This window comes from Erythrolamprus reginae, chromosome 6 (genome assembly GCF_031021105.1).
Source record: "Erythrolamprus reginae isolate rEryReg1 chromosome 6, rEryReg1.hap1, whole genome shotgun sequence".
Lineage (NCBI taxonomy): Eukaryota > Metazoa > Chordata > Lepidosauria > Squamata > Dipsadidae > Erythrolamprus > Erythrolamprus reginae.
The window spans coordinates 80,921,935-80,947,329 of NC_091955.1; the positions used below are offsets into that span (position 1 = coordinate 80,921,935).

General features: G+C 41.2%; 2 protein-coding genes across 4 annotated transcripts; one reads left to right on the forward strand and one right to left on the reverse strand.

Annotated features, from left to right (window-relative positions):
- Positions 1 to 296: 296 nt before the first annotated feature.
- AMN1 (antagonist of mitotic exit network 1 homolog) lies at positions 297 to 14,101 on the forward strand. Its single transcript, XM_070756440.1, has 8 exons — positions 297 to 734; positions 2,845 to 2,977; positions 4,200 to 4,344; positions 6,884 to 7,101; positions 9,675 to 9,731; positions 10,283 to 10,394; positions 12,359 to 12,612; positions 13,863 to 14,101. Exons 1-7 carry the CDS (start codon positions 691 to 693, stop codon positions 12,430 to 12,432), a joined length of 783 nt encoding a protein of 260 aa, XP_070612541.1. The 5' UTR covers positions 297 to 690; the 3' UTR covers positions 12,433 to 12,612; positions 13,863 to 14,101.
- Positions 14,102 to 14,730: 629 nt separating this feature from the next.
- Positions 14,731 to 24,435, reverse strand: ETFBKMT (electron transfer flavoprotein subunit beta lysine methyltransferase). Of its 3 annotated transcripts, none has more exons than XM_070756437.1 (4): positions 24,371 to 24,435; positions 20,578 to 21,081; positions 18,415 to 18,545; positions 14,731 to 15,826 (listed from the first exon to the last, which is right to left on the reverse strand). In XM_070756437.1, exons 2-4 carry the CDS (start codon positions 20,892 to 20,894, stop codon positions 15,477 to 15,479), a joined length of 798 nt encoding a protein of 265 aa, XP_070612538.1. In that variant the 5' UTR covers positions 20,895 to 21,081; positions 24,371 to 24,435; the 3' UTR covers positions 14,731 to 15,476. The 3 variants fall into 3 exon arrangements, with proteins under 3 accessions (XP_070612538.1, XP_070612540.1, XP_070612539.1); XM_070756439.1 differs by lacking the exon at positions 24,371 to 24,435 and adding an exon at positions 24,050 to 24,099; XM_070756438.1 differs by lacking the exon at positions 24,371 to 24,435 and adding an exon at positions 23,986 to 24,047.
- Positions 24,436 to 25,395: the final 960 nt, after the last annotated feature.

Sequence of the window (25,395 nt, forward strand, 5' to 3'; positions counted from 1 at the left end):
TCCACTCTGGAGGTCATCTTGCTCCTATTCCTGGTACTTTAATATCAAAATATTTCCTGGAAGATACTTAAATCAAAATATTTCCTGGAATATACTTATTTACTGACATTATGGCGTTTTGCCCTCTTTTTCTCAGAATTGTAGGAACACGCCTGTTTTTGAAAACAAGGGTTCTTAATGCCAAAGGGACTAAAATGCTCTTTCAACGTATAGGCATTAAATTTTCCTTATGTACATTATGACGTCCCTTCAGCCTGATGCATGTACACATTACGCCACTTGCCATTTCCTCCCACGTACTTGGCGTGGCGGAAGGACGAAAACCGAAAGCGACGTCCCCCATCTTCGCTCCCGCCCCCCACCCCGTATCTTAGAGACCACGCCCTCCTCTCGTTCGATCGGGGCGAAAACCTTTCCGAATCCCGGAAAGCATCTCGCGGCGGCTTGAAAAACTACAGTTCCCAAAGTGCTTTGCTGTCGCCCAAGAGACTCTGAGAATAACAAGAGCTCCTTGCCCTCGGCAGGCTTTACGAAGCGCGCCCCGCGGCCTTTGAGGGGGCTGACGTGAGGGGAAGGGGAAGGGTGCGAGCGTGCGCCCATTTCTGAGGCAATGAGCGACGGTTGGTGAGCCGGCAGGGCGGCCCCCGCCTTGCCTGTGAGGGGAAGGAGGCGAGCGGCCCAGGCTCGGCGATGAGCTGTCGCTTCGGAGGGGCGGTTCGTTCGCTCCTGGAGCTGTAAGTGGGGCCGGTCGTCCCGGAGTCATCCCGTCACCGAGGACATTTCTCTCCCGAGTCCCGTTTTTTTCTTTCATCCGGCCTCCTTCCGTTTCGTCCCCTGGTGGTTCTGCCGTTTATTTCTTCGTTGCTCTGCTAAATAACGGGACCAACGCTGGGTCCCTCAGGAATCTTTTTAATATTTTAGGGACAGCGCTGGCAATTTCTTTTACCCGATATGCCTTTTCCATGAGGGAAAAATGGAGGAGGTGGGAAGAAAGTCGGTCCCCAGGGAAGCCCGGGAAGCTAACTGACTGACCTGAGGTGAAGCAATGATTAAAAACAAAAAAGCGTGTTGATGTTTAGAATAAAAGAAAGGCCCAAGGGCTCCGGATCCTGGCTCTTTCGTAAAAGTGGCAAAATCTTTTTCCCCCAATTAAAAAAAAATTCTCCACCACTTCACAAACAGGTTCATATATATATATATACACCTTAAAATATTAGTTCTTAATTAACTCAATTTGTATAGTCTGGAATGCAGAAGGGAAAGGGGGGACATGATCGAAACATTTAAATATGTTAAAGGGTTAAATAAGGTTCAGGAGGGAAGTGTTTTTAATATGAAAGTGAACACAAGAACAAGGGGACACAATCTGAGGTGAGTTGGGGGAAAGATCAGAAGCAACGTGAGAAAATACTATTTTACTGAAAGTAGTAGATGCTTGGAACAAACTTCCAGCAGACGTGGTTGGGAAATATGCAGGAACTGAATTTAAACATGCCAGGGATAAACATATATCCACCCTAAGATAAAATACAGGAAATAGTATAAGGGCAGACTAGATGGACCATGAGGTCTTTTTCTGCCATCAATCTTCTATTTTTCTATTAAAAATAACATTCATAATTACACATTTTTATCCGTTGTTCAAAAATCCATGTCTTGTTCTGCCCTTACATCAACCAACATCAGTCTGCCCCTCTTTTTTTCCTTTTCTTGCACTCCCCTCCCTCAAAAGTGGCAAAATTTGATGCCAAAGCAAATTTAGACACATTTAGTTCCCCTTCTGGCTCTGGTGCTAGCACAGAGTTTGTATTCCAACAGGTATTTCTGAGAAGCAGGATGAAGGGTTATAAGGGTGAATGTAAATCTCCAGGATTGAATTAAGCATCCTAGGATTTGGGGAGGGTATCAAAATCTGCAAGATGCGGCCAAATAGTATCATTTTTTGTACATGCTTGTGTTATACTTGTGTCCTCCATCTCACAGATTTCCTCCCACCCCACCATCACATTTTCTCTTGAGTAAAAAAGAGCTTGCCAAATATAATAATAATAATTAGCTTTGCAAAATCATTTAAAAAAGTGGTCAGAGGAGGATGGCAAGGGTTTTTCATTTTTAAAAGGAAGATCTGGGAAATCGCAAATTAGCTGGTCTAACGTCAAAACTTGAAAAAGTCTGGATACGCAAGAGTCTTGAGGATAATTATCAAGTTGTCATGAGCTTATCTTGCACAAGTATCTTATCTCATATTTCGGTGAAATAAGTAACCACAAGTTTGGTTTATTGAGAGTTATCACTAAACCAATGAGAAATAAATATGGCTACCTATAAGAGATTGAAACTGATAGAATTGATTTAGATCATACATCATAAACCATACTTGGCCTAATCATGGATTTTTGAATAAATTACTATTGACTTGGTTCACACGTTTCTTTATGACTTGCTGCAAAATATAAAACTAATCTCATCTGTCCCTGAGAAATCTCTAATACATAGGTGAATATCTTCAAAATTCTTCAGAGCAGAGTTTGAAATTATTACGTAATTTATCGCACTATAATCCAATCAACACCCATGAGAAGCATGTTTGTGACTAAAATATGTTTAAAATTATTGTACTTCATTTGTTCACATTCCTGTTTGTGACTACTATACATTGTGCATGTCTATAGTGAAGTACCCTAATACATTTTTTTTAAAAAAATGCTTGCTTTTGTACTTGGCTTTTATATTATAAAAGAAAGCCATATATATTCTCGACTAAGACAATATAATTTTATATATGATACTGCAGCCGCTACAAAATATTGTCAACAAATAACTGTTTTTCTTTTTCCTCCTCAGGTGCATTCATTGTTTAACAAGAAATATATCCAAATATGCTGCAGATATTAAGTCTTTGCCTCCCAACATCAAAGATAAGCTGATTAAATCATTGAGTATCCAAGGATGGATAACAGATACAAATATTAGCATGGTAAGGTTCCATTTAGATCATGGTCTTTGCTACTTTTACAGCATTGTGACTTAAAATGGAGGTTTATCTGTAAAGTGATATGCAGAAGATGTTAAACATGAGGGATAAATTGTGGCACTCTTAAAAGGTTTACATTGCTATTAGTCTTACCCTTGGCCAAACTTTCGAAAGAAGAGGTAGATGTTATTACTTGATATAAATGACATGATTCTTGCTGGATGAAAGACATACATCAGAACTGCAGAAAAAACAATCGGTGCTAACCTGCTTTCTATTGAGGACCTGTATACTACACGAGTCAAAAGGAGAGCCATAAAAATATTTACTGACCTCTCGCATCCTGGACATAAACTCTAGACTATATGAAAGTTATGTGTGTAACCAATGACAAATGAATCTTAGAAACTGTATATATGCTGAGTTTTGTTGCCTCACCATGAAGACCCTTTCAGACCCTCCTATATTTTAGTTTAGCACGCTGTGTGAATCTAGCTACTATAAATGATTTGTAAATAATTTATAACTTATCAATCTAGTAAATTAGGGATTATCTCTTGTTAAAACATGTCTTAGAACAGTATGTAAAATGTTACCATTTTAAAAAAAATAAGCTGAATGATTTTTTACTTTCAGTGAGTGTTAAAATGTTGATGAATAGTTATGATTAAAAAGCTAAGGTTTCAGCGTCCTCCATAGCATATTTTTTTATTTCATCATCTTCAATAATTAAGGCCAATGGCTGGGATGGGTTTCACATAGTGCACTAAATCCTAAATCCTGATTTGCTAAACCCCAAATGGCTGCATTGTGTTAAAACCAAAGCTATAAAAATCATGTTGCAATATTGCATTATATGTGACCCCTGTGAATTAGCTGTCTCAGGTCAGACATATATCTACTCCAAGGAGTAGTTGCAAGGAGCCTTATCTAGGATTTATTAAATATAAGTAATGACAGATAGGGCACTCCTGCAAGTAAATACATAGAGTAATGAAGTCTGATTCCTTGAGAGCTTGACCTCAATGAGTTCCAAAAGTCAAAGTGGGAGGCAGAAATATACTGTAGTTAAGTCATGGTTTAAAAATCCAAACATGAGTCATCAGTCAGTCTAGATTCTAAGGAATAAAATATCCATAGATAACAAGCTTAAGTGGCCCATTTTGTTATGCTTTGTTTACATTTTTAAAAAGTAAAATCTGATTGAAATACTTGTCAATTTTAGGTTCTTCACCCTGCAGTAGAATCACTGGATCTTCGAGACTGTGATATTTCAGACTATGCCTTGCAACAACTTTGTAACTGCAAGTATCTTAAAAAGGTGAATGTAAATGTTTGGAAAAACAACAGGCTGACCATAACTTCTAAAGGTATACTTTCTGCACAATGGTTATTTAAAAGAGCACTAGGAGATACAAGTGATGGCTCTTTGGGTTGTTTGTTATGTTCTATTTTAATTTATATGCCTTACAGATTTTTTAAAGTAAAAAGATATGAACCAAAACTTTTTAAATGGAAGTCCGGAGATCCCATTTCTGAGTGCTAGGCACAGTGTATCCAAATTGACCCATATTTTAATACAACTTAATTGTGTACTATAAAAGCATAGCTGACATTTTTCTAATGAAATGTCTCCATTTTTCTTTTTTTGTTCTAAAAAGGGCAGTCTATACTGATAATAATATACAAATAAAGATATCAAACTCTATTAGTATTTAAATCAGACTATCCATTCAGGAAATCTAAAAATAAAATAACAACTAAGACAGTGAGAATGTCAGCATATAAATTTAAAATGTTTGTAATCACCTTAATACTCAGTCACATCAATCAACAATGATCTGTTAGCAAAGATGGATATTTCAAGTTATTAATACTTAATAGTTTAAAGATTAACACCATAAGTGTGCGTTCTCAACCACTCTATCACCCAAATCCTAAAATAAACATTGTCATATTACTCTGGCCTTTTGTGCTTGCATTGTGATATCACATACAAGAATATAAAGGGTAAATCTTCATTAGAAGTATGTTTCTTCTTCTGTTACAAGCTCAAGGTGTATCGGGAAAAACCTGATTATGACCGTAGCTGCACTTAATAACAATTTAACAGACAGCACACAAAAAGTCTCACTTTAAATTTCAGAGATTTATTAGCATTTAGAGCATAATAAATATAAAGCACTTATATTAATCATGTGGTAATAAGAGTCAATCAGACAAGCAGTCAAGGGGGCTGCTTGTGACTGATTGAAGGCCTCCCATTCTTCACTTTTATCTTACATACCTTAAATCCACAAAAGCACATGACTTTCAGGATTCTGCCACCTTGCCATAGCAACAGGGCAGTTGCTAATTTCTTCAGCCTAAATAGGACAACCTAACTATTTTTATATATGTGACTAACATAAGTTCCTCTTTTCTCAAGACCTTAGCCCACCACATCTTGCTAAGCAGCTATCCTGCTTGTAAAGCACATTTTCAACATACACAGCAAAATTTCCACATAAGACTAAGGAGCTTATAGTGGACTATAGAAGGAATAGATCAGACATCCAAACCTTGCTTATCATTGGAGGAGACCGAGTGGAGCAAGTGGTCAGTTTTAAGTTTCTGGGAGTTATCATAAAAGAGGACCTGATCTGGGGAATTCACTTTGCAGCACTGGTCAAAAGGGCCCAGCAGAAATATTTTATACTAGCTGAGGCATCTCAGGAAACAACAACTGAATGAATATTATTATTATTATTATTATTATTATTATTATTATTATCAGTAGCCCCCTTTTTGCAAGCTTCCCATAGGTGAAATGTTGAGACATTGAAAAACTCAAAAGAAACATTTAAGCCATCAAATCCTCCTTTCCCCATTCTGCTCAGTGTAGTAGTCCAAATTTGCTGTCCCGAAAGCCTCACCCCCATGTCCCATTTTTGTAAAAAATGAGCCCATTTTTCACAAAAACGGGGTGAACAGAGGGTCTGGGGAGCCTGCAAAGAGCTCCTGGGGACTAGGGGAAGACCAAAATTCCCCCGTTTTTGTGGAAATAAAACAGGCCCCCAAAAAAGGCCTATTTTCACAAAAATTGGGGCATTTTTGCCACCCCCAGCACCCGAGAGTTCTCTGCAGGCTTCACAGACACTTTGCCCATCTCAATTTTGTGAAAAAAAGGGCCCGTTTTTCACAAAAATGGGGCTATTTTTGTCTTCTAACTACCCCATCTAGCATGACTGGAGGAGGAATTCTGGGAATTGAAGTCCACTAGTCTTAAAGTTGTCAAGTTTGAAAACCCCTTAGGGATGGAAGGCTTTTCAAACTTAGCAAGTTTAAGACTTGTGGACATCAACTCCAATTCTTGAGCTTGCATGACGAGGAGGAATTCTGGGAGTTGAAGTCCACTAGTCTTAAAGCTATCAAGTTTGAAGTTTGTAAAAAGTGTACATGGTTGTTAAAAGTATAAATAGCTGTAAAAAGTATTCTGCTGCACTGGTATTAATAATATATTACTATACCATTTGGTTCAGAATACTTTTTCCTTGTTTTCCACCTCTAAAATCTAGGTGTGTCTTATACTCCGATGCATCTTAATACTCCGAAAAATATGGTACATGTGAATCATTGTGGATCCATTATCCTATGATAGATTTTTTTTAAAAAAAGTATTGAAGAATAGTATGGTGATAATGAACAGATGGTCCAATCTTGGTTGAGAAAATTATTCTCTTAATTCTCTTAAAACACTTCCCAAAGTTCAGAAAAGGAAATAATTGATTTTTTTTTAAAAAATCAGCAAAACAAAAACATTTTATGTACATTATGTAAACTAAAACAATGAAATCAAACTTTTGTATTTAAATGTATGGTAATAGAATTCTATCTACAAGAGAAAAACCTTCCTTCCATCTCTAACAGGAGCTGCAGCACTGGCCTTATCATGCCCCTATCTGCAGGAAGCCTCCTTTAAGAGATGCTGCAACCTAACAGACAGTGGAATCCTTGCTCTTGCCCTCAACTGCCCCCTTTTACAAATAGTCAACATAGGAGGATGTCACAACATCACAGACTCATCCTTACAAGCCCTTGGACAGAACTGTAAATCCCTGCATAGTGTTGATTTCTCATCAACCCAAGTAAGAGTGAAAGGCATTAGTACAACAGCATCTTTTTATATATGTTTTTATTTATACATTTTTCTTAAAGTATATAAGAATTTAGTAAGCATTGTATTGTCTGTGTCATTTTACATATATATAATTCTAGTAATAATATTCTTCAGTTGTATATAATAATATTCTTCCAGTTTCCAATTTCTACCTTTATTGTCTCGCCATTGATAAAATAAATCCCAAGTTTAAAAGTATTCTGTATCTTCTTTATCCTTTATCTTTAACTTTAATCTATCCATTTCCGCACAGTCTGTATATTTTTATTATATTTTCATCTTTACCCATATTGAATGTACTGAGGTGGGGATTGTAAAATAAATTTTATTCTGCAGGAGGAAGCAAACAGGAAGATACCTCTCAAGCCTAAGAACCTCCCTCCCCAAATAACCACTGGTGGGGTTTTTACAGCATTTTATCACGTTGCAGCAGGCTTAATATCACAGGGTCACAAGTTGTTTTCCTGTTCCTTTACAGTAATGTCTTTTACTTTATTAGTGTAAATGAAGCAAAATCTTTCCTGCTTGCATATACAGGGGGTGAACAAAAAAATGGAAACACCTTGAAAAATCATCAAAATATCTTTTAATATGGTGTTGGTCCATCTTTTGCGGCAAATACAGCCTCAATTCTCCGAGGTATTGATTCATACAAATTGTGAATTGTTTCCAAAGGAATTTTAGCCCATTCTTCAGTTAAAGCACCCTCCAGTTCTTTTAGAGACGATGGTGGTGGAAATTGACTTCTTACTTGAATCTCTAAAATCGAGCATAAATGCTCAATAATGTTAAGGTCTGGTGATTGTGGTGGCCAGATGAGATGCTGAACTTCATTAGAATGTTCCTTGTGCCATTCTTTCACAATTCTTGCTCTATGGATTGGTGCATTATCATCTTGAAAGATGGCATCTCCCTCTGGAAACAGTTCTTGATTCTTCCATAAAGGGAAATGTCCAAGAAATAGCACCCCAGATCATCAGTGAACCCCCGCCATGTTTGACGGTTGGGAGAAGGCAGTCTGGATGAAATGATTCTTTTGGCTGTCTCCAAACGTAAACACGTCCGGAGGTCAGGAAAAGGGTAAACGATGATTCGTCAGAGAAAATCACATTTCGCCACTGCTCGAGGGACCATTTCCGGTGGTTTGTACACCACTGTAAACGCTTTGAAACATTTGTCTTTGAGAGCACAGGTTTTCTAATTGCAGCTCTTCCATGGAATCCAGATTTGTGAAGCTTCCTTCGAACAGTTTTTGTGAAAACTGGGTTCTGTACGTGTCTATTGAGCTCTGCAATGATTTTAGGAGCTGTGGTCTTGCGATCCGCTCTAACAATTCGCTTTAGAGTCCGATGGTCTCTCTCAGACAACTTCGACTTTCGACCAGACCTGTGCTTGGCTGAGGACGTTTTCCCTTCTCTTTCAAAAGCAGACATTACTTTTGAGATATTACCTCTTGAAACGCCAAACATTCGGGCACTTTCTGTTACACTAGCGTCTGCCATTCGAGCACCAACAATTTGGCCTCTTTAAAAGTCTGAGAGGTCTGCCATTTCTAGAAGGTTATAACCAATTTCCTTAAATTTCTATTTAAAAAAGGTAGTTTAAAAAAACGTATCAAATAACAGAATTAAAAAAAACATTAAAATATGTCAAGTTTTGATTGATTTGAACATGTTCAAACATTATGTTGCCAAAAAGTCAAGTGTTTCCATTTTTTTGTTCACCTCCTGTAGATTAACCACAAAATTACAATAACTGTCATTTCAGCAGTACCATAGCATAGTTTCCACCAATGTACTTCCTGTTTAACAATATACTTCTTTTTTCAGCGATGTTTTTAGTGCAAAGGTTTCCCGTTTGTCCCTTATGCCTTGTCCCATAATGCACTGGGGATTATACTTTAGCAAGCTAAAACTGAAACTGAATGTTTATTGACATTTGAGTCTTTTCTACCACATCTACCTCTTTCAATCTCTTTTCATATGGCTTAGTTTGCAATCCTGCATTCATCTTTATTGTCTGTTGCTGAACTTTTGCTGCTGAAAAGTGGACTAGTGCCTCATTTGTGATCTGACCAAAGCAGAGTAATGTGGAATAATAATTTCACGTGGTTTGAAAAATAAAATTCTGTTGATTTAGCCGAAATTGCACGCATCTGATTTACAGTCACATCATCCTGCTATTTTCTTTTTGCTATCAACCACAATTCGAAGATTTGTTTCTACAGATATTATTAAGGCAGGTATCCCTTATCTCATACCTATGCATCCTATCTTTGTACTCTAAACTTCATACGTTTAAATTTCAGTTTTTTCCCAAGCTTTTACTTACTGGTTTAGATTATAAAAACTTCAACTTTCCTTAGTAATTAAAGAACCATTATTATGGCCTTATTATTTACTGTACCTCTGTTTTTAAAGCAACACCCTTTGAAAACACATATAAATAAAAAACAATAGATTGTATATAGATTTCCATTATTGGAAGAAAAGAAATAATATTTTGGCTCCTGTTTGATAAAATATCTTTTTTTCCATTTAGGTCACTGATGATGGCGTAATAGCACTTGTTAGTGGAATGTGTTCAAACAATTTAAAGGTAATATTTGGATATGTTTAATTACACATGTGGGGGCAGGAATGGAGAAAATTGCCCTACCCCCACAAAGATATTTTTATCAACATCAAAGGTGTTAATAAAATCAGTTTTCCCATGCTTCCAAAATTCATCCAGCCCAAAAGTATATTTTATCACTATTTTCTGAATCTAAAATTAAGATAGAGGTAAGATTTTTCTCTAACTCATATGCTGCTTTCTTCATGTCATTATATATTTAATATAGTACTGAAATACAGAAGAGAAGGAGACCTTTTTCACCTTTTTATTTTTGTTTTGGAAGTAATGAACAGAGCTATTATTAAGAAGAATCTTTGGTAAATTTCAATGTACTCTTGCATATGAGATTCAAATTGCTCTAGAGCAATTTATCTCTTGAGAGTTTAGGAACACCCATGGCTTTATTTGAGACATTAGTATCTTCTATAATTTCTCTTCTAATAATCTTATTGTTCCAACATATTTATCAAAACAGCTTTTATTTACTTAATTAGTGATAAGCTACTAATGGCATTATTCTTTATCCTTAATAGGAGATCCATATGGAACATTGTGTTAATTTGACGGATATAGCTGTGGAAGCTGTCCTCACACATTGCCCTGTGATATATATTCTGTTGTTTCATGGATGCCCACTTGTAACAGGTGATTGGAAATCTTCAATAGATTTTCCTAGATGTTCACTGAAAACCCCATCAAGTGACATCAAAATGACATTGCATGCATTATGACATCATGAGCTGCAGAATATCATGTGCATGACATAACGTGGCTTTGAAAGAAAACATTTCTATTTTCAAACAATATTTTTAAAAATGGATGTGAGTAAAGCAGGGTGAAGCATTAAATGCCAAATATCCTTTGTATTTTAGAACTACTGTACTATTACACTATCTAAAAGCCAGGGTGAGGTTAAAACAAGAGTCCTATGATTGTAAAATTGGTTTCCAAAAATTGGAAAGCCCTAGTCAATCTCTTTAAATATTTAAATACAGTAATACCTCATGATACGAACTTAATTGGTGCAAGGAGGAGGTTCGTAAGACGAAAGGTTCGTAAGACGAAACATTGTTTCCCATAGGAAACAATGTAAAGTCAATTAATCCGTGCAACAAAAAAAACCCCCGCAAAAAAACAGCTTTCGGCGACTGCTGGGAAGCCGCGCGGCTGTTTTAAAAGGTGACAGCCGGCCTGGGGGGCTTCCCAGCACCCCCCCCGAACCCGGGTTCGGGGTTCGGGGGGGTGCTGAGAAGCCCCCCAGGCCGGCTGCGACCTTTTAAAACAGCCGCGCCGCTTCGCAGCTGTCTCCCAAAGCCGAACGCGGAAGTTCGGCTTTAGCGTTCGGCGTCGGGAGACAGCTGCGAAGCGGCGCGGGTGTTTTAAAAGGTCGCAGCCGGCCTGGGGGGCTTGCCAGCAACCTCCCGAACCAAACCCGGGGTTCATAAATATTTTGCCTCTTCTTACGAACTTTGTTCGCGTTACGAACCGGCATTCAGGAGGCTTCTGGGAAGCCCCGCCGCCCGGCTGTCAGCTTTTAAAACAGCCGCGCGGCTTCCCAGCAGTCTCCGAATGCCGGTTCGTAACTCGAAAAAAGTTCGTAAGAAGAGGCAAAATTTTTCTGAACCCCGGGTTCGTATCACGAGTTGTTCGTAAGACGAGGGGTTCGTATCTTGAGGTACCACTGTATATTAATAGACTCATGCTTAAAGATACAGTGATACCTTGTCTTAGAAACTTAATTGGTTCCAGGAGGAGGTTCGTAAACTGAAAAGTTCGTAAGACGAAACAATGTTTCCCATAGGAACAATGGAAAACCGATTAATGCATGCAAGCCCCCCCCCCCAAAAAAGCTCAAAAACAGGCGCTCCGCTGGTCGCTGCCACCTGGGCGCTTCTCGGCGCTCTCCCAAACCTGAAAAATTTGGTGAAAGTTCGGGTTTGGGAGAACACCAAGAAGTGCCGTCGCCTGGCTGTCACCTTCTGAAACAGCCGGGGCGCTTCTTGGCGTTCTCCCAAACGCTGAACCCAGACGTTCGGCAAAAGTTCGGGTTCGGGAGAAGCCCCGGAAAGCGCTGCTGCCCGGCTGTCACCTTCTGAAACAGCCGGGGGCTTCTCGGCGTTCTCCCTAACGCCAAACCCGGAGGTTCGGCAAAAGTTCGGGTTCAGGTTCAGGAGAATGCCGAAAAGTGCCACCGCCCGGCTGTCACCTTCCCAGAAGTGCCGTGGAGCTTTTGGCTGGTCGGGAGACTCCAACGGAGGTGGGGAATCCCAATAGGGAATTCCAGGGGTGGAGCTTTGATGTCACTGAGATGTCTTTCCTGGAGTCCGTTTCGGCCGAACAGAAAGGACGTCAAGAAGCGCCCCGGTTGTTTCGGAAGGGGACAGCTGGGCAGCAGTGCCCAGCAGACCATCTGGAGGCGGGGCATCCCGCCGCCGGCAGGTTCATAAGGCGAAAAAAGTTCGTAAGAAGAGTTCGTATGACGAGGGGTTCATATCACGAGGTACTACTGTATTAACAATGTCAGATTTCCAGAGCAGATCTATTTAGTCTTATTCTCTGTCAAACATTTCCTTAACCTTAAAAAACTAAATAAATTTACTTTTTTGCAGATCGTTCCCGAGAAGCACTGGAGCAGCTGGTTGAACCCAAAAAATTCAAGCAAGTTTCATGGACTGTTTATTGATTTTTGTTTGAAATCTCAAGGCATTACTTCTTTCATTTTCTCTCTCCCCCCTCCCCTTTGGACCATTTCTGAGAGTCTTCTGATTAATTTATACATTTGCTGTTGATACTGTAGTCTCAAGTTGGAGAAGAGCAAATATGCTATTCATGTTTGTTTTTCTCCAATTTAGATTGTATTACAGTGATCCCTCGATCATCGCGAGGGTTCCGTTCCAGGACCCCTCGCGAAGATCGATTTTTCGCGAAGTAGCGGTGCGGAAGTAAAAACACCATCTGCGCGTGCGCAGATGGTGTTTTTGCTTCCACTGCCGGCCGCCCTTCGCCCGCCCACCCCGTTGCTCGCGCCTGGGGTGGCGCGTTGCTGGGGAAAGCGCGCGCGCTTGGGGACTCCCTAGGTCCGCTCCCCAGCTGGGGAGCGGACCTAGGGAGTCCCCAAGCGCGCGCGCTTTCCCCAGCAACGCGCGCGGGGTGGGGACTCCCTCCCCAGCTGGGGAGCGGACCTAGGGAGTCCCCAAGCGCGCGCGCATTCCCCAGCAACGCGCGCGCGGTGGGGACTCCCTCCCCAGCTGGGGAGCGGACCTAGGGAGTCCCCAAGCGCGCGCGCATTCCCCAGCAACGCGCGCGCGGTGGGGACTCCCTCCCCAGCTGGGGAGCGGACCTAGGGAGTCCCCAAGCGCGCGCGCTTTCCCCAGCAACGCGCGCGGGGTGGGGACTCCCTCCCCAGCTGGGGAGCGGACCTAGGGAGTCCCCAAGCGCGCGCGCATTCCCCAGCAACGCGCGCGCGGTGGGGACTCCCTCCCCAGCTGGGGAGCGGACCTAGGGAGTCCCCAAGCGCGCGCGCTTTCCCCAGCAACGCGCGCGGGGTGGGGACTCCCTCCCCAGCTGGGGAGCGGACCTAGGGAGTCCCCAAGCGCGCGCGCATTCCCCAGCAACGCGCGCGGGGTGGGGACTCCCTCCCCAGCTGGGGAGCGGACCTAGGGAGTCCCCAAGCGCGCGCGCATTCCCCAGCAACGCGCGCGGGGTGGGGACTCCCTCCCCAGCTGGGGAGCGGACCTAGGGAGTCCCCAAGCGCGCGCGCTTTCCCCAGCAACGCGCGCGCGCTGGGAAGCAGAGTTAGGGTGTCCCCAGGCTCGCGCGCACCGCCCGCCCGCCCACGCTGTTGCTGGCTCCGCTTCCCAGCTGGGAGGCGGAGGTGGGGTTTCCCGCGCGCGTGCCGCCCGCCCGCCCACGCCGTTGCTCGCGCCGATGCTGTCTTACCAGGGCAAGAGGGGGAAGACCCAGGGAAGCCTCTGCCCGGCGGGGAAACTCCACCATCTACGCATGCGTGGAAGGGCACGCATGCGCAGATGGTGGAGTTTACTTCCGGGTTGAAAACTCGCGATATGGCGTTTCGCGAAACTCGAGATCGCGAAACTCGAGGGATCACTGTAGTATTCTGCATTTTTGTGTTCATGGAAGTTACCCTGACACTTTGTATCAATAAAGGACCAATAGTAAATAAGAAATGGAAAAAGCAGAGAGAGCACCAGTAAGCTAATGAAACAAATATCATGGAAGTATCTTGTGCTGGCTCCTCTGCCATCATTTATGTGAGGACCAATTCTATTTCTAGACATCCATTGTAACAAAAGCCGTGATTTGTTTGTATCTGAATAAAACCTTCAAGTATAGAGAGTGATTTTCATTTAAATCTATTAATAATCAGTCATAAAATGTGTTTGCAGAACTCAAAATTGTTATTTTCAAGGTAAAAATTTTGCTTACCCACCTGTGGAGGTAACAAAATCGCGCATGGAGCTGCAGGTGCGCCCGTGTTTCGGCATTCGGGGAAGCAAAAAACCCTCGCCGAAACACAGGCGCATCTGCAGTTCCCTGCATGATTTTGCTACCTCCACAGGTGCGGAAATAAAATCGTGCTGGCCCCGCAAGAACCTGCGAGCCGCGGCGGCGAACACAATTTAGCGTTCCGGCTCGTAGCCCACCACTGCTTCCATCTCTTACAATACTAGACAACACAGTATCAATGTAGAAACCTTCAAATGTCTAATTTTGACCATATTTCAAGATCGAAGATCATTTATTCTCATAGATGCTTGTATTATAGAATAGTATGAAAGGAAGACAATGTTCCGGAGATCAAAATACAGCAAACTACCCCAAGGTTCCCTCCCCCCCCTTCCAAGATAGGTCATCTACTTACCTAATACCAACAATTAGCCATCAGATATAGTGCCTGAATTTAGAGGTTCTGTAGCAGGAACACTACATTACCAGTCAGGGAACTGAGACCACGACGAGATCAAATAACACAGGTTTATTGCATGCAGTTCAGAAGGTAACAAAAAGCATCTGAACAACCCCTGGGTTGTCTTTCAGGGGTCTTATAGAGTTCCCAAGAAGTACAAAAAACACACGATATGAGCCAATCATTTGATAGCTTTCAACATTTCCTTATACAGAAAATAAACAAGGTTATACAATGTAGAAAATGCAGAAGGGGGATTTGTGACAGCAGAAAAGAGCTTGCGGTTAGTATGTGGGTACATGTGTAAAGCTACATGCCTAAAGAGCAGGTGGCAAACTTATCTCTACACCACCAAGTTCTTTTCCTGTCTTCATGCCCTTTTCAGCGCAGATGTGCTTCACAGGAAGCAAGGCATAGATTGTAACCACAAAGCCTACTTTTTGTACCCCAAATATATGTCAAACATAACCATGTATGAAGGGCATAGATCAAGGCCTGAGGTCTACAGTTAGGCCTGCAGTTAATAGGAATGCATAAGTCACGTGTTGATAAGCCACCCTCTACAATAAAATTTATTTTAACTTGGATAAGCAGTATTGTCTATATATTTAAAATAATGCATTTTCAACCACAGGCAAAGTTCTTTGTACTGTTGTCTCTAATATGGCTGTAAATCAAGCATTTTAAACATATTGGAATGTACATAGTGATAGAGGCTAATATCTCAGTGTAGGACAACTGGACTTCAAGAGATTTAAAGCAACATCAACTGATTTAATACTTCCAAGACTTCTGAAAAATTAAGGCTGATAATTCCAGATAACAGTTTTCGTTGAACCGTTGTATTCGTATTCTTCCAGGGATGATTTAGGGAGAGTATACTCACTAACTTTGTGCAACATTCTCTGAATTTGGTTGGTCACGAAATAGGGTCTGCCAGGATCCCCAATCAGCAGTTCAGTCTTATCGTCCTGAATGCACGTCTTCAACCATGCAGAGAGGCTGTCTGCAAGTTCTTCACTGTAAAACATGTCCCCTAAGACAATAAGGTCCCACTTGGCTATATCTGTACCAATCAGGTTCTCTGTTAAGACAGGGATGGGATCTATGTTGTTCAGTTCACAGTTAAGCACCATGGCAGCAGCTGCAACTGAGATACCAAGAAATAAAAAGATCAACGTCGACATTATTTCTCTCAACAATTAACTTTGTACAGTAATACCTCATGATACGAACTTAATTGGTGCAAGGAGGAGGTTCGTAAGACGAAAGGTTCGTAAGACGAAACATTGTTTCCCATAGGAAACAATGTAAAGTCAATCCGTGCAACCAAACCCCCCCCCCCCCGCAAAAAAACGGCTTTCGGCGACTGCTGGGAAGCCGCGCGGCTGTTTTAAAAGGTGACAGCCGGCCTGGGGGGCTTCCCAGCACCCCCCGAATCGGGGTTCGGGGGGGTGCTGGGAAGCCCCCCAGGCCGGCTGTGACCTTTTAAAACAGCCGCGCCGCTTCCCAGCTGTCTCCTGAAGCCAAACGCTAAAGCCGAACTTCCGCGTTCGGCTTCGGGAGACAGCTGGGAAGCGGCGCGGCTGTTTTAAAAGGTGACAGCCGGGCTGGGGGGCTTCCCAGCAACCTCCCGAACCGAACCCGGGGTTCAGAAAATTTTTGCCTCTTCTTACGAACTTTGTTCGAGTTACGAACAGGCGTTCGGGAGGCTTCTGGGAAGCCCCGCCGCCCGGCTGTCACCTTTTAAAACAGCCGCGCGGCTTCCCAGCAGTCTCCGAACTCCGGTTCGTAACTCGAAAAAAGTTCGTAAGAAGAGGCAAAATTTTTCTGAACCCCGGGTTCATATCACGAGTTGTTCGTAAGACGAGGGGTTCGTATCTTGAGGTACCACTGTACAACTAAAATCCTGGGTAATGTTTTTTCTTTTTCAAATGCTGTAGGAAGGGTGCAGGAAAGTGCTTGTAGTATTCCTTGTGTGGGTCAATGGCCATATTGATGGGCAAGCCCAAATGTGACCTGAAACAGCACATGAGTGCTTGGTTCACATTATGCTGTTAGCATATGTTAGCATGTGTTTTGCTCAGGCTTTGCAATTACAGATTTCTGGGTAGGCCTGGGAAAAGTTCAGGGAAAGTTCATGTTCTCAGGAATGGTGATATCATCAAAGGAATGGGAGTACTAGCTGCTACCATTAGACAAATTCCTTTGCCTAGCTTTCTCACAGGTTTTCTGTAAACCTCTATCATACACCTGCAGCGTTATCTATGATATGTTGGCACGTTTATGAATTACAGCATCACGTAGAACTGCGCATGTGTATTAGCTGGATTAGGTCATAGGGAACAGAATTATAAAAGGGTGCTGTGAGAAATAAGTTTAGATTAAATTAGGATAAGTTAGGATAAATTGCTGCTTTTGGCTCTCGGCTTCTTGGCTTTCTCCAATAATAAAATAAGGTCTTTGGCCTTTTTTAATCCTGCAATGATCTTCGTCTATGAATCCTTCAACCAACACAACAAGAGCTGACAATTTTGACTTGGAATTTTGATGTAACCTTGCAAAATTTAAATTTTAGGTTACATTCCCCGGGCAAAATCAGATGCAAGTTAGTGATCTTGCTTCCTAGTAAAAAAGTATGCTTGCTGCTTGCCTTCCCACTTCATTCACATTAAATCAAATGCATTTTCCTACATATAACACTGGCGTTTTCGATTATTAGTTAGGGTTTTAAACGCAAGACTTCAAAATAAGGTTTCCTATGGAGGGCACCATAGCACCTTTGCCTCAAGTACCTCCAGATGGTATTTGAAAGCCATTATTTATATCAGTATTTGTCAACCTTGGACATTTCTAAGATGTCTGGACTTCAGTTCCCACAATTGCCCAGCTAGCTGGGAGTTGAAGTCCACACCTCTTAAAAGCTGCCAAGGTTGGAAAACACCACCTTGTATAAAGCACATGTTCTAGAACCGTGATGGTGAACCTATGACATGCATGGCAGAAATGGCACGCAGAGCCCTCTCTGGGCACGCACACTATCACAAGCTGTTCTCCACATGTGCACATTTGCTGGAGCACCGGAAACTTGAAGACCATCTGGCTGGTGTGCATTCATGTGCCGGAAACCAAGTAAGAAAGCATGCACACCGGCCAGCTGGTCTTCGGGTTTCCAGGACTCCTGCATGTTCAGAGATCATCTGGCCAGCACATATGTGCATGCCAGAAACCATAAGACCAGGTGGCCAGCGTGCACATGTGCACCAGCCAGCTGGTCTTCGAGTTTCCAAGGTTGCAGCATTCTTGTTTGGGCACTCAGTGCCCAAAGAAATTGCCATCACTGTTCTAGAACCTGCCAGGTATAGACACATGAGCATTTCTAGTACTCCTTCCATGTGAAAGTCAAAAAAATACACATTTGCTGAAGGAGATGAGGAACTGCTCTCTTGGTACTTATGACATGTAAAATTAAAACATCATATACCCTGTTAAATTTTAGCTTGGTTTGTGATATGAATTCTATCATATCCATCAGCGTTTCCCCCCCTCCTTTTTACCCACTTCCCATTGTGAATATAATTCTATTATGTAGGAGCTTGTTGACAAACCATAGTTTTAGAATCCTGAGTTGTCATTATGTGTAAATCTATGTAGACCTTCGGATTTCAAAACATGCTTACACTGTAGGTTTACGCTAATGAACTTGGCTTGTCCTATATTTGGTAGAAAATAGCTCACCAGGATCAGTATCATTTGCAACAACTTGTGATGCTCCACTTAGTGTAGCTGCAATAGCTGTTGCTCCACAACCACTTCCTAGATCCAGAATTTTTTTCTTCTGGACCACTCTTGGATTATCAAGAAGGTATCTAAAAATGAAAAATAGTCAAATAATAATAATTTTGCAAAGTTTGTTACAGAACCAGCTCATTTCAAAAAGCCTTAACTCATTTTGATATGAAGTTTATATCCATCAGCAAAATGCTAAAAACCTAATCCTTTGATATGAAAGTACTTCATTGTCAACTAGGCTGAAATTGTATGAGAGTGGCCAAGAGAAATTACGATTGTTACAAATTTTTATTTTTACACACGTCAAGCTGAACTTCAAGAGAGAGAGCTTCTCATCCTGCAACAAAAATTATATCCATTGGATACCATTGAAAATTCAGGAGCTGGATTAAACCTCAGGGACTATTAAAACCACCTCTGAAATTCATAAGTGGAAGGATGTCTTAATAAAGAATAAAGAAAGTGTATTAAGCAATAGTCATTTTAATTATTACTTAATAAATAAGTAATTGATTTGCTTCCATTAATTGTGCTACCCCAGAAACTATGCCACAAAAGCTAGGCTTACAGCCAATAAAAACGTGAGCTTCAACACAATTAACTTGCCAACTTTAAGACTTGTGGATTTCAGCCCCCATCTGGGAGTTAAAGTCCACAAATCTTGAAAGTTGCCAAGTTTAAAGAACTCCAAATTAACCTAACTACAGTGGTCATCCCAATATACCCAGAATACTGGGTGTAATTCTGGTCAATATAATACAAGAAAGACACAGAAATTGGAAAGAGTGAAGACTAACAAAGATGATGAGGGGCTTAAAACTGAATCATATGAAAGGAATTAATATATATATTTAATCTAAAAAAAGGATGGTTACAAGGAGAAACAATAGTCAACTTCCATTGTTTAAATATCAAAGAAAAAAGGTTGGATTTAATTTTTATAATCCCTAAGAGTGGAATGGATTTCATGGCTGAAACCCAAATTGAAAAGCAACAATTTTCTAACCATGTGAAGCTATTTAAAACCTGCTTCCTAGATTTTCAAACTAACGTTGGACAGCAATTTCACTCAGATGGTCTCAATACCTCTATCCTGGGTTACCTCTTTCCCCAAATTCATGATTCTCTGAGATGCTCAACCAAAACTATTGTGGTGCTCTACCTACAATGGTCACCAGGGGCTGTATTCACTGGGTTCAGCTTGTAAATCCTAAATAAGGCATAACTGGTCACATACTGCCATCTGGTGATCAATAGAAGTAAAAGCAAAGACCAGGTGTAGAATACATATGCAAAAATAGAGAAATTGTAATAAAGAAACGCCTTTAAAAAGAGTTCTGGGAAACGAAACTAGTCTATTGATCTATTTGATTTAATAGGCTTATGTGGATGATAGCAGGCTCCAGGATAGAGACATGGACCAAAGTCTTCAGCTAGGACAGTGATGGTGAAGCTATGGTACACATGCCACAGGTGGCATAAGGAGCCATATTGGAGGGCACGCAAAGTGTTGCCCTGTCAGCTGCAATGTGCATGCTGGCCAGCTGATTTTCAGCCTTGGGGAACGGCGTTTCGCCCTCTGGAGGCTTCAGGAAGCTTCTTGAAGCCTCCAATGTGTGAAACAGCCCAACAGGCAAACCGGAAGTTTGGAAAAACGGACTTCCATTGTGCCCATTGTGCTGTTTTTCGCCCTCTGGAGGCTTCAAGAAACTTCCCTGAACCCTCCAGAGTGCAAAAAACAGGCCAACAGGCAAACAGGAAGCCTGTTTTTCCAAACTTCCAGTTCGCCCATTGGGCCGTTTTTCACCATCCTAGGCTTCAGTAAGGCCCATGCGCATGCGCAGGGGAGTTGTGTGCATGCGCAGGATGAAGTGCAGGGTTACACATACATGGGGGTCAGGGAATGGATGTGGGTATGTGCAGGCGCGCTAATGCGTATGTGCATACCCTTGTGGCACTCAAACCAAAAAAGGTTCACCATCACTGCTTTATAATAATAGTGTTAGGGTAAACCAGGTGAATTTTGTTTTTTGCTATCCTTTTTAGAATTCTATCACAGCATCATTTAATCAGTTTCTATTGCACAGCCGGCCTTCTGGTGTTCCATACCTGGATAATCCTTGGCCTCCTGGCCAGTACATTGCCCAGTAGGGCTCCCCATAGGGCCACAAAGCAGCTTTGTCATGCCAAAACCTGCAATTAGGGGTCAGAAGACGCAATCTTATTTCTGGGGTTAGGTTCCCACTGTCAATGATTTCCGTATTCTGCTCTAGAAACTTTCTCAGCTCAGGATCTACAAGTCTTCCTGAAGTTCTTCCACGGTAGTACCTCCAAACCAAACAGCCTCTCTGTTTCTGCTTCAAGTCTTTTCTAAAGCTGGCCCTACCACAAAAGGGTAGCAATCTTCTCCAGCCGAGGAAAACCATGGGTCTTTTCCCCTCTAGGCCAGCATCTTCCCAACTTCAATAGAGATCTTTACAAATATTTGACTGGAGCATGTCAAGATTCTCTAACGTCAGTTTGGGAATGAAGAGATCTCACAATTCTGGCTTTCAGAAAGAAGAGGTAATGTTCCTGAAAACAGAAGAACAGGTAAATATTTTGGGGGGGGTTCTGAAAAGAAAAGAACAAATGGTTATTACAGTATACAGATTGTCATAGGTTTATCATACAGATTGTCATACTTAAATGAGAACATTTGTACATAAACGGTATTATTCTTGTTCCTGATTGATATTGTTATTTTTTTAATTTAACTACTCTGTTTTCCCCAAAGTAAGACATCCCCTGATGATAATTTGTATGCTGCCCCGAGTCCTCGGAGAGGGGCCGCATACAAATCTAATAAACAATAACAATAACAACAACTATTATTATTATTATCATTATTTATTTATTTATTTATTTATTTATTTATTTATTTATTTATTGATTTGATTTGATTTGATTTGATTTGATTTGATTTGATTTGTATGCCGCCCCTCTCCGGAGACTTATTGTCATTACAATTATTATTATTAGCCCAATTGGGCTTTTGAGTGCATGGCAATACGGGCAAAGGCTTATTTCGGGGTTCAAAAAAATATAAGACGGTGGGAATTTTGGAGGAAACATAGTATCCCCATCTGATGTGTTTTACAAACATGGATGGAGGCTTTTGTTAAGAACACTAGTGCACCCTGAATAATCTCTGAGTGGCAGAATATTTTTGAACTTTGAATCTCTTACTTGCAAAACCTATATTCAATCACTGACTTTGTTATGAATAGCGTAAATTTTGGTTTCACTTTTTCCTGATTATTACATATAAAAATGTTTGCCTAGTTTTCCACCAACAGGCTCTCTTTTCATTAACCCACTACAGATAATTATGGCTTTGTATGTATCTTGCAAATACTTTGTGACCAAATCAAGAATGGGGGGGGGGGGGGGGGGTTGGGAGATTTCCTTCCTTCCTCCCTCCCTCCCTTCCTTCTAGGCCACCCTTTTGCAGGCCACATGAAAATCTTGTTGAAAGGGAGCATGGAGAAAGTAAATGTTGTCAAATAAAAATTGTGCATTTCCAGAACAGAAAAAGGAAGGCTTTTAAAAACAAAACAAAACAAAACAAAAACCATATACTGTAATTCATTTTTAGATCTTTACTCCCACCTCCTCCCTTAGGGCTTTCTTATTTTAGAACCTAAAAATCTCCTTCCAAAGAAGCTTGATGCTTAACAGCTACATTTCCCCCCCAAATAACACATCCCCTGATAATAAACCCAATTGGGCTTATGAGTACATGGCAATAAGGCCAAGCGCTTATTTCAAGGTTCAGAAAAATAAAAGAAAGGGTCTTATTTTCAGGGAAACACGGTACATAGACATATCCATGTCATTCTTTTGGAAGCAATACAAAATTCTAAGATATTTTTTCTTCTAACATCCTAGTTTAATTTATAATTCCGAGATTTTCTGGTGATTTTTAATCCAGGAACTGGAAGAGATCAATTAGATGTTGCGATGCTGATTTTACCTGTAGAGGAGAAATTTACATGTATCACTTTCCTTTCCTTCACAGTGGTTCTCAACCTGGGGGTCAGGACCCCTTTGAGAGTCAAATGACCTTTTCACAAGGGTCACCTAAGACCATGGGAAAAGACAAATTTCCTGTGGAGTTAGGAACTAAACCTTTTATTCTGGCGCCTTGGAACATATTTTCACAATCCGACCAATCAGGAGTTTATAGTGAGGTGTCCCTTTGATCTTGAGTTCTTGGAGAGGGGCGGCATACAAGTCTAATAAATTATTATTAATTATTATTATTATTATCTTCATGCCAATCAACTTAAAGCTCTGTTGGGAAAATTAGCAGTAGAACTTTATTAAAGGGTCACGAAATAAAATTGAGAACTACTGCCAGGTGCATAGTCTATGAAACACTATATTCCCGTAATTAGTTAAATATCCATTTTTATAGCTAACATATCCAAATACACCTTCCTTCTCCTATAAATGTGATTTACCTATGAACCTGTATACCTGTATACTGCACAAGTGAAAAAGAGGACCATGAAAATATTGACTGACTCCTCGCATCCTGGACATAAATTGTTTCAAGTCCTACCCTCAAAATGTCGTCATAGAGCACTGCACACCAAGATAACTAGATACAAGAACATTTCCCCCCAAATGCCATCACTCTGTTAAACAAATAATTCCCTCACCAGTCACTCATCAAACTATTTACAGTACTAAGGTTGCATTACTATTACTATTAGTCTTCTCATTGTTCCTATCACCCATCTCCTTCCACTTATGATTGTATGACTGTAACTTGTTGATTGTATCCTTACAATTTACATTAATATTGTTTCCTGATTGCTTATTTGAACCCTGTAACAATCATTAAGTGTTGTACCTCATGATTCTTGACAAATGTATCTTTTCTTTTATGTACAATGAGAGCATCTGCACCTAAAGACAAATTCCTTGTGTGTCCAATCAGACTTGGCCAATAAAGAATTCTGTTCTATTCTGTTCTATTATTTCTATTCTGTTATTTCTATTCTATTGTATTATTTCTATTCTATTGTACTGTGTATAAAGGAAGCGAGACTACTATAGATCTATTTCGGGCTTATTTGCCTTCATCAGGTAGCCACACCCTTTAAAAAAATTATATAATTGTATTGTTTGCTGGAAGTCGCTCCAAGTCCTCAGAGAGGGGCAGCATACAAATCTAATTAATAATAATAATAATAATAATAATAATAATAATGATGATAATAATAATAATAATAATCCCAAAATAGATCAAATAAATATACTCTATTCATTTGTATACCACCAATACATACTTGACAAAACAAATTAAAAAAATTAAAATAAAATACGTACTTGATAAAAATAAACAAATAATAAACAAATGATTTGGAGAAAAGGGAGGCTACAACTAACAACGCTACACACACCACACACACACATGAACAACCCCAGTTCTTGCTCATTTGGAGTTATAAAATAGGTAAAATTGACCTGGCTTGATTCTGAGATTGGTTAAACGTCGCCCGCAGGTATTACAAAACATCCCGGCTCCTACCTCGTTTTTGTGAGGTAACTCTGTTTCTCGACACTCCCCCCCACTCCCCAGGGCGTGTGGACTTCAACTCCCAGAATTCTAAGGTCAGCGTGTTCGTTAATTTGGCTTGCTAGGGAACGCTGGGAGTTGAAGTCCATGTTTCTTTTAAACTGGCTGGCGACGAAGGTAACGGGAGGCGGCCGCTTTCTCCATTCCGGAGCCGCCTCCCGCAGGCCGGCCGACAAAGCGATGCCCGCCGTTGCAATCCCGAAAAGCGCCTCGCTTTTCCAAAAAGGCCTCGGGTTCAATTGGGAACCGGAAGTGCTAGGTTTGTGGTCCTACCTATTAGGTTTCTCTTCGTCCCGTGATCTGGATTCGTACCCATCTACTTTCTTCTAAGTCAGGGGTAGGCAAAATGGGCTCTTCTATGACTTGTGGACTTCAACTCCCAGAATTCTTGAGCCAATCATGCTAGCTCAGGAATTCTGGGAGTTGAAGTCCACATGTCATAGAAGAGCCAACTTTGCCTACCCGTTCTAAGTACCTCTCCCCCCCCCCCGTGGATTCCCTGCGTAGGATTGCGATTATATGGACTTTCTTGTTTTTTCCCCCCCCTTTTGAAGATGCTTAGCTTCTCATCCAAGAAGCTTCTTTTAGCTCTGATTCCCCACCATCCTCTCAGAACTGAAGCAGCTTTTTAAGCTCTGATTCCCCACCATCCTCTCAGAACTGAAGAAGCTTCTTGGATGAGAAGCGAAACGTCTTCAAAAGAAAAAAAAAAATAAGAAAGTCCAGTTGCCTCCTGAAAAAACCACTTTTGGGACAACCCTCACCTGGATGACAGAATCTCTATACACGTTTAGCTATCCAATTTGGGATGAACACCCTTTGAATGGCGTAGGAGTAGGAATGGATTTCCAGAGGAAAAAAAATAAATTGCAGACTACAGGAACCAGGAGCACCTCACTAGATGGCTCAGTAGCTAAGACACTGAGCTTGTTCATCAGAAAAGTTGGCAGTTGAAATCCCTAGTACAGGTCTCCTGCATGTGCAGGGGGTTGGACTAGATGACCTCCAAGATCCCTTCCAACTCGGTTACTGGAACTCAGGTAACCCTGAGGACACAGATAAACCTCCAAGTGCTTCAACTACCCCCTAAAATAGGGCTATCAAACTCGCAGCCACTTGGCCAGATTTGTCACGCGCTGGCCACCTCCACCTCCATTTTAATGAAAGCGGGAAAAGTTGCAATATGTTACGTGACGTGATACCATTGTGGATGGAAAATTCCATCCTTGAAAAAATGCTTAAGTTGTGGTCGTAAATCAAGGGCTATCTGGTACTGATAAGCCTACGCTACCATGTAT

What these genes read in the sequence shown, in the direction of transcription:
- AMN1 (XM_070756440.1), top strand. Translation starts at nt 691, where the DNA reads ATGAGCTGTCGCTTCGGAGGGGCGGTTCGTTCGCTCCTGGAGCT. An exon ending in GCTGACCATAACTTCTAAAG is followed by an intron (nt 4,345 to 6,883) that starts GTATACTTTCTG and finishes CATCTCTAACAG; the next exon opens with GAGCTGCAGCACTGGCCTTA. An exon ending in TGGATGCCCACTTGTAACAG is followed by an intron (nt 10,395 to 12,358) that starts GTGATTGGAAAT and finishes ACTTTTTTGCAG; the next exon opens with ATCGTTCCCGAGAAGCACTG.
- ETFBKMT (XM_070756437.1), bottom strand. Translation starts at nt 20,894, where the DNA reads ATGGTTTTCCTCGGCTGGAGAAGATTGCTACCCTTTTGTGGTAGGGCC. An exon ending in GGAGGCCAAGGATTATCCAG is followed by an intron (nt 18,546 to 20,577) that starts GTATGGAACACC and finishes TTTCATTTTTAG; the next exon opens with ATACCTTCTTGATAATCCAA. An exon ending in TGCAAATGATACTGATCCTG is followed by an intron (nt 15,827 to 18,414) that starts GTGAGCTATTTT and finishes TTGGTATCTCAG; the next exon opens with TTGCAGCTGCTGCCATGGTG.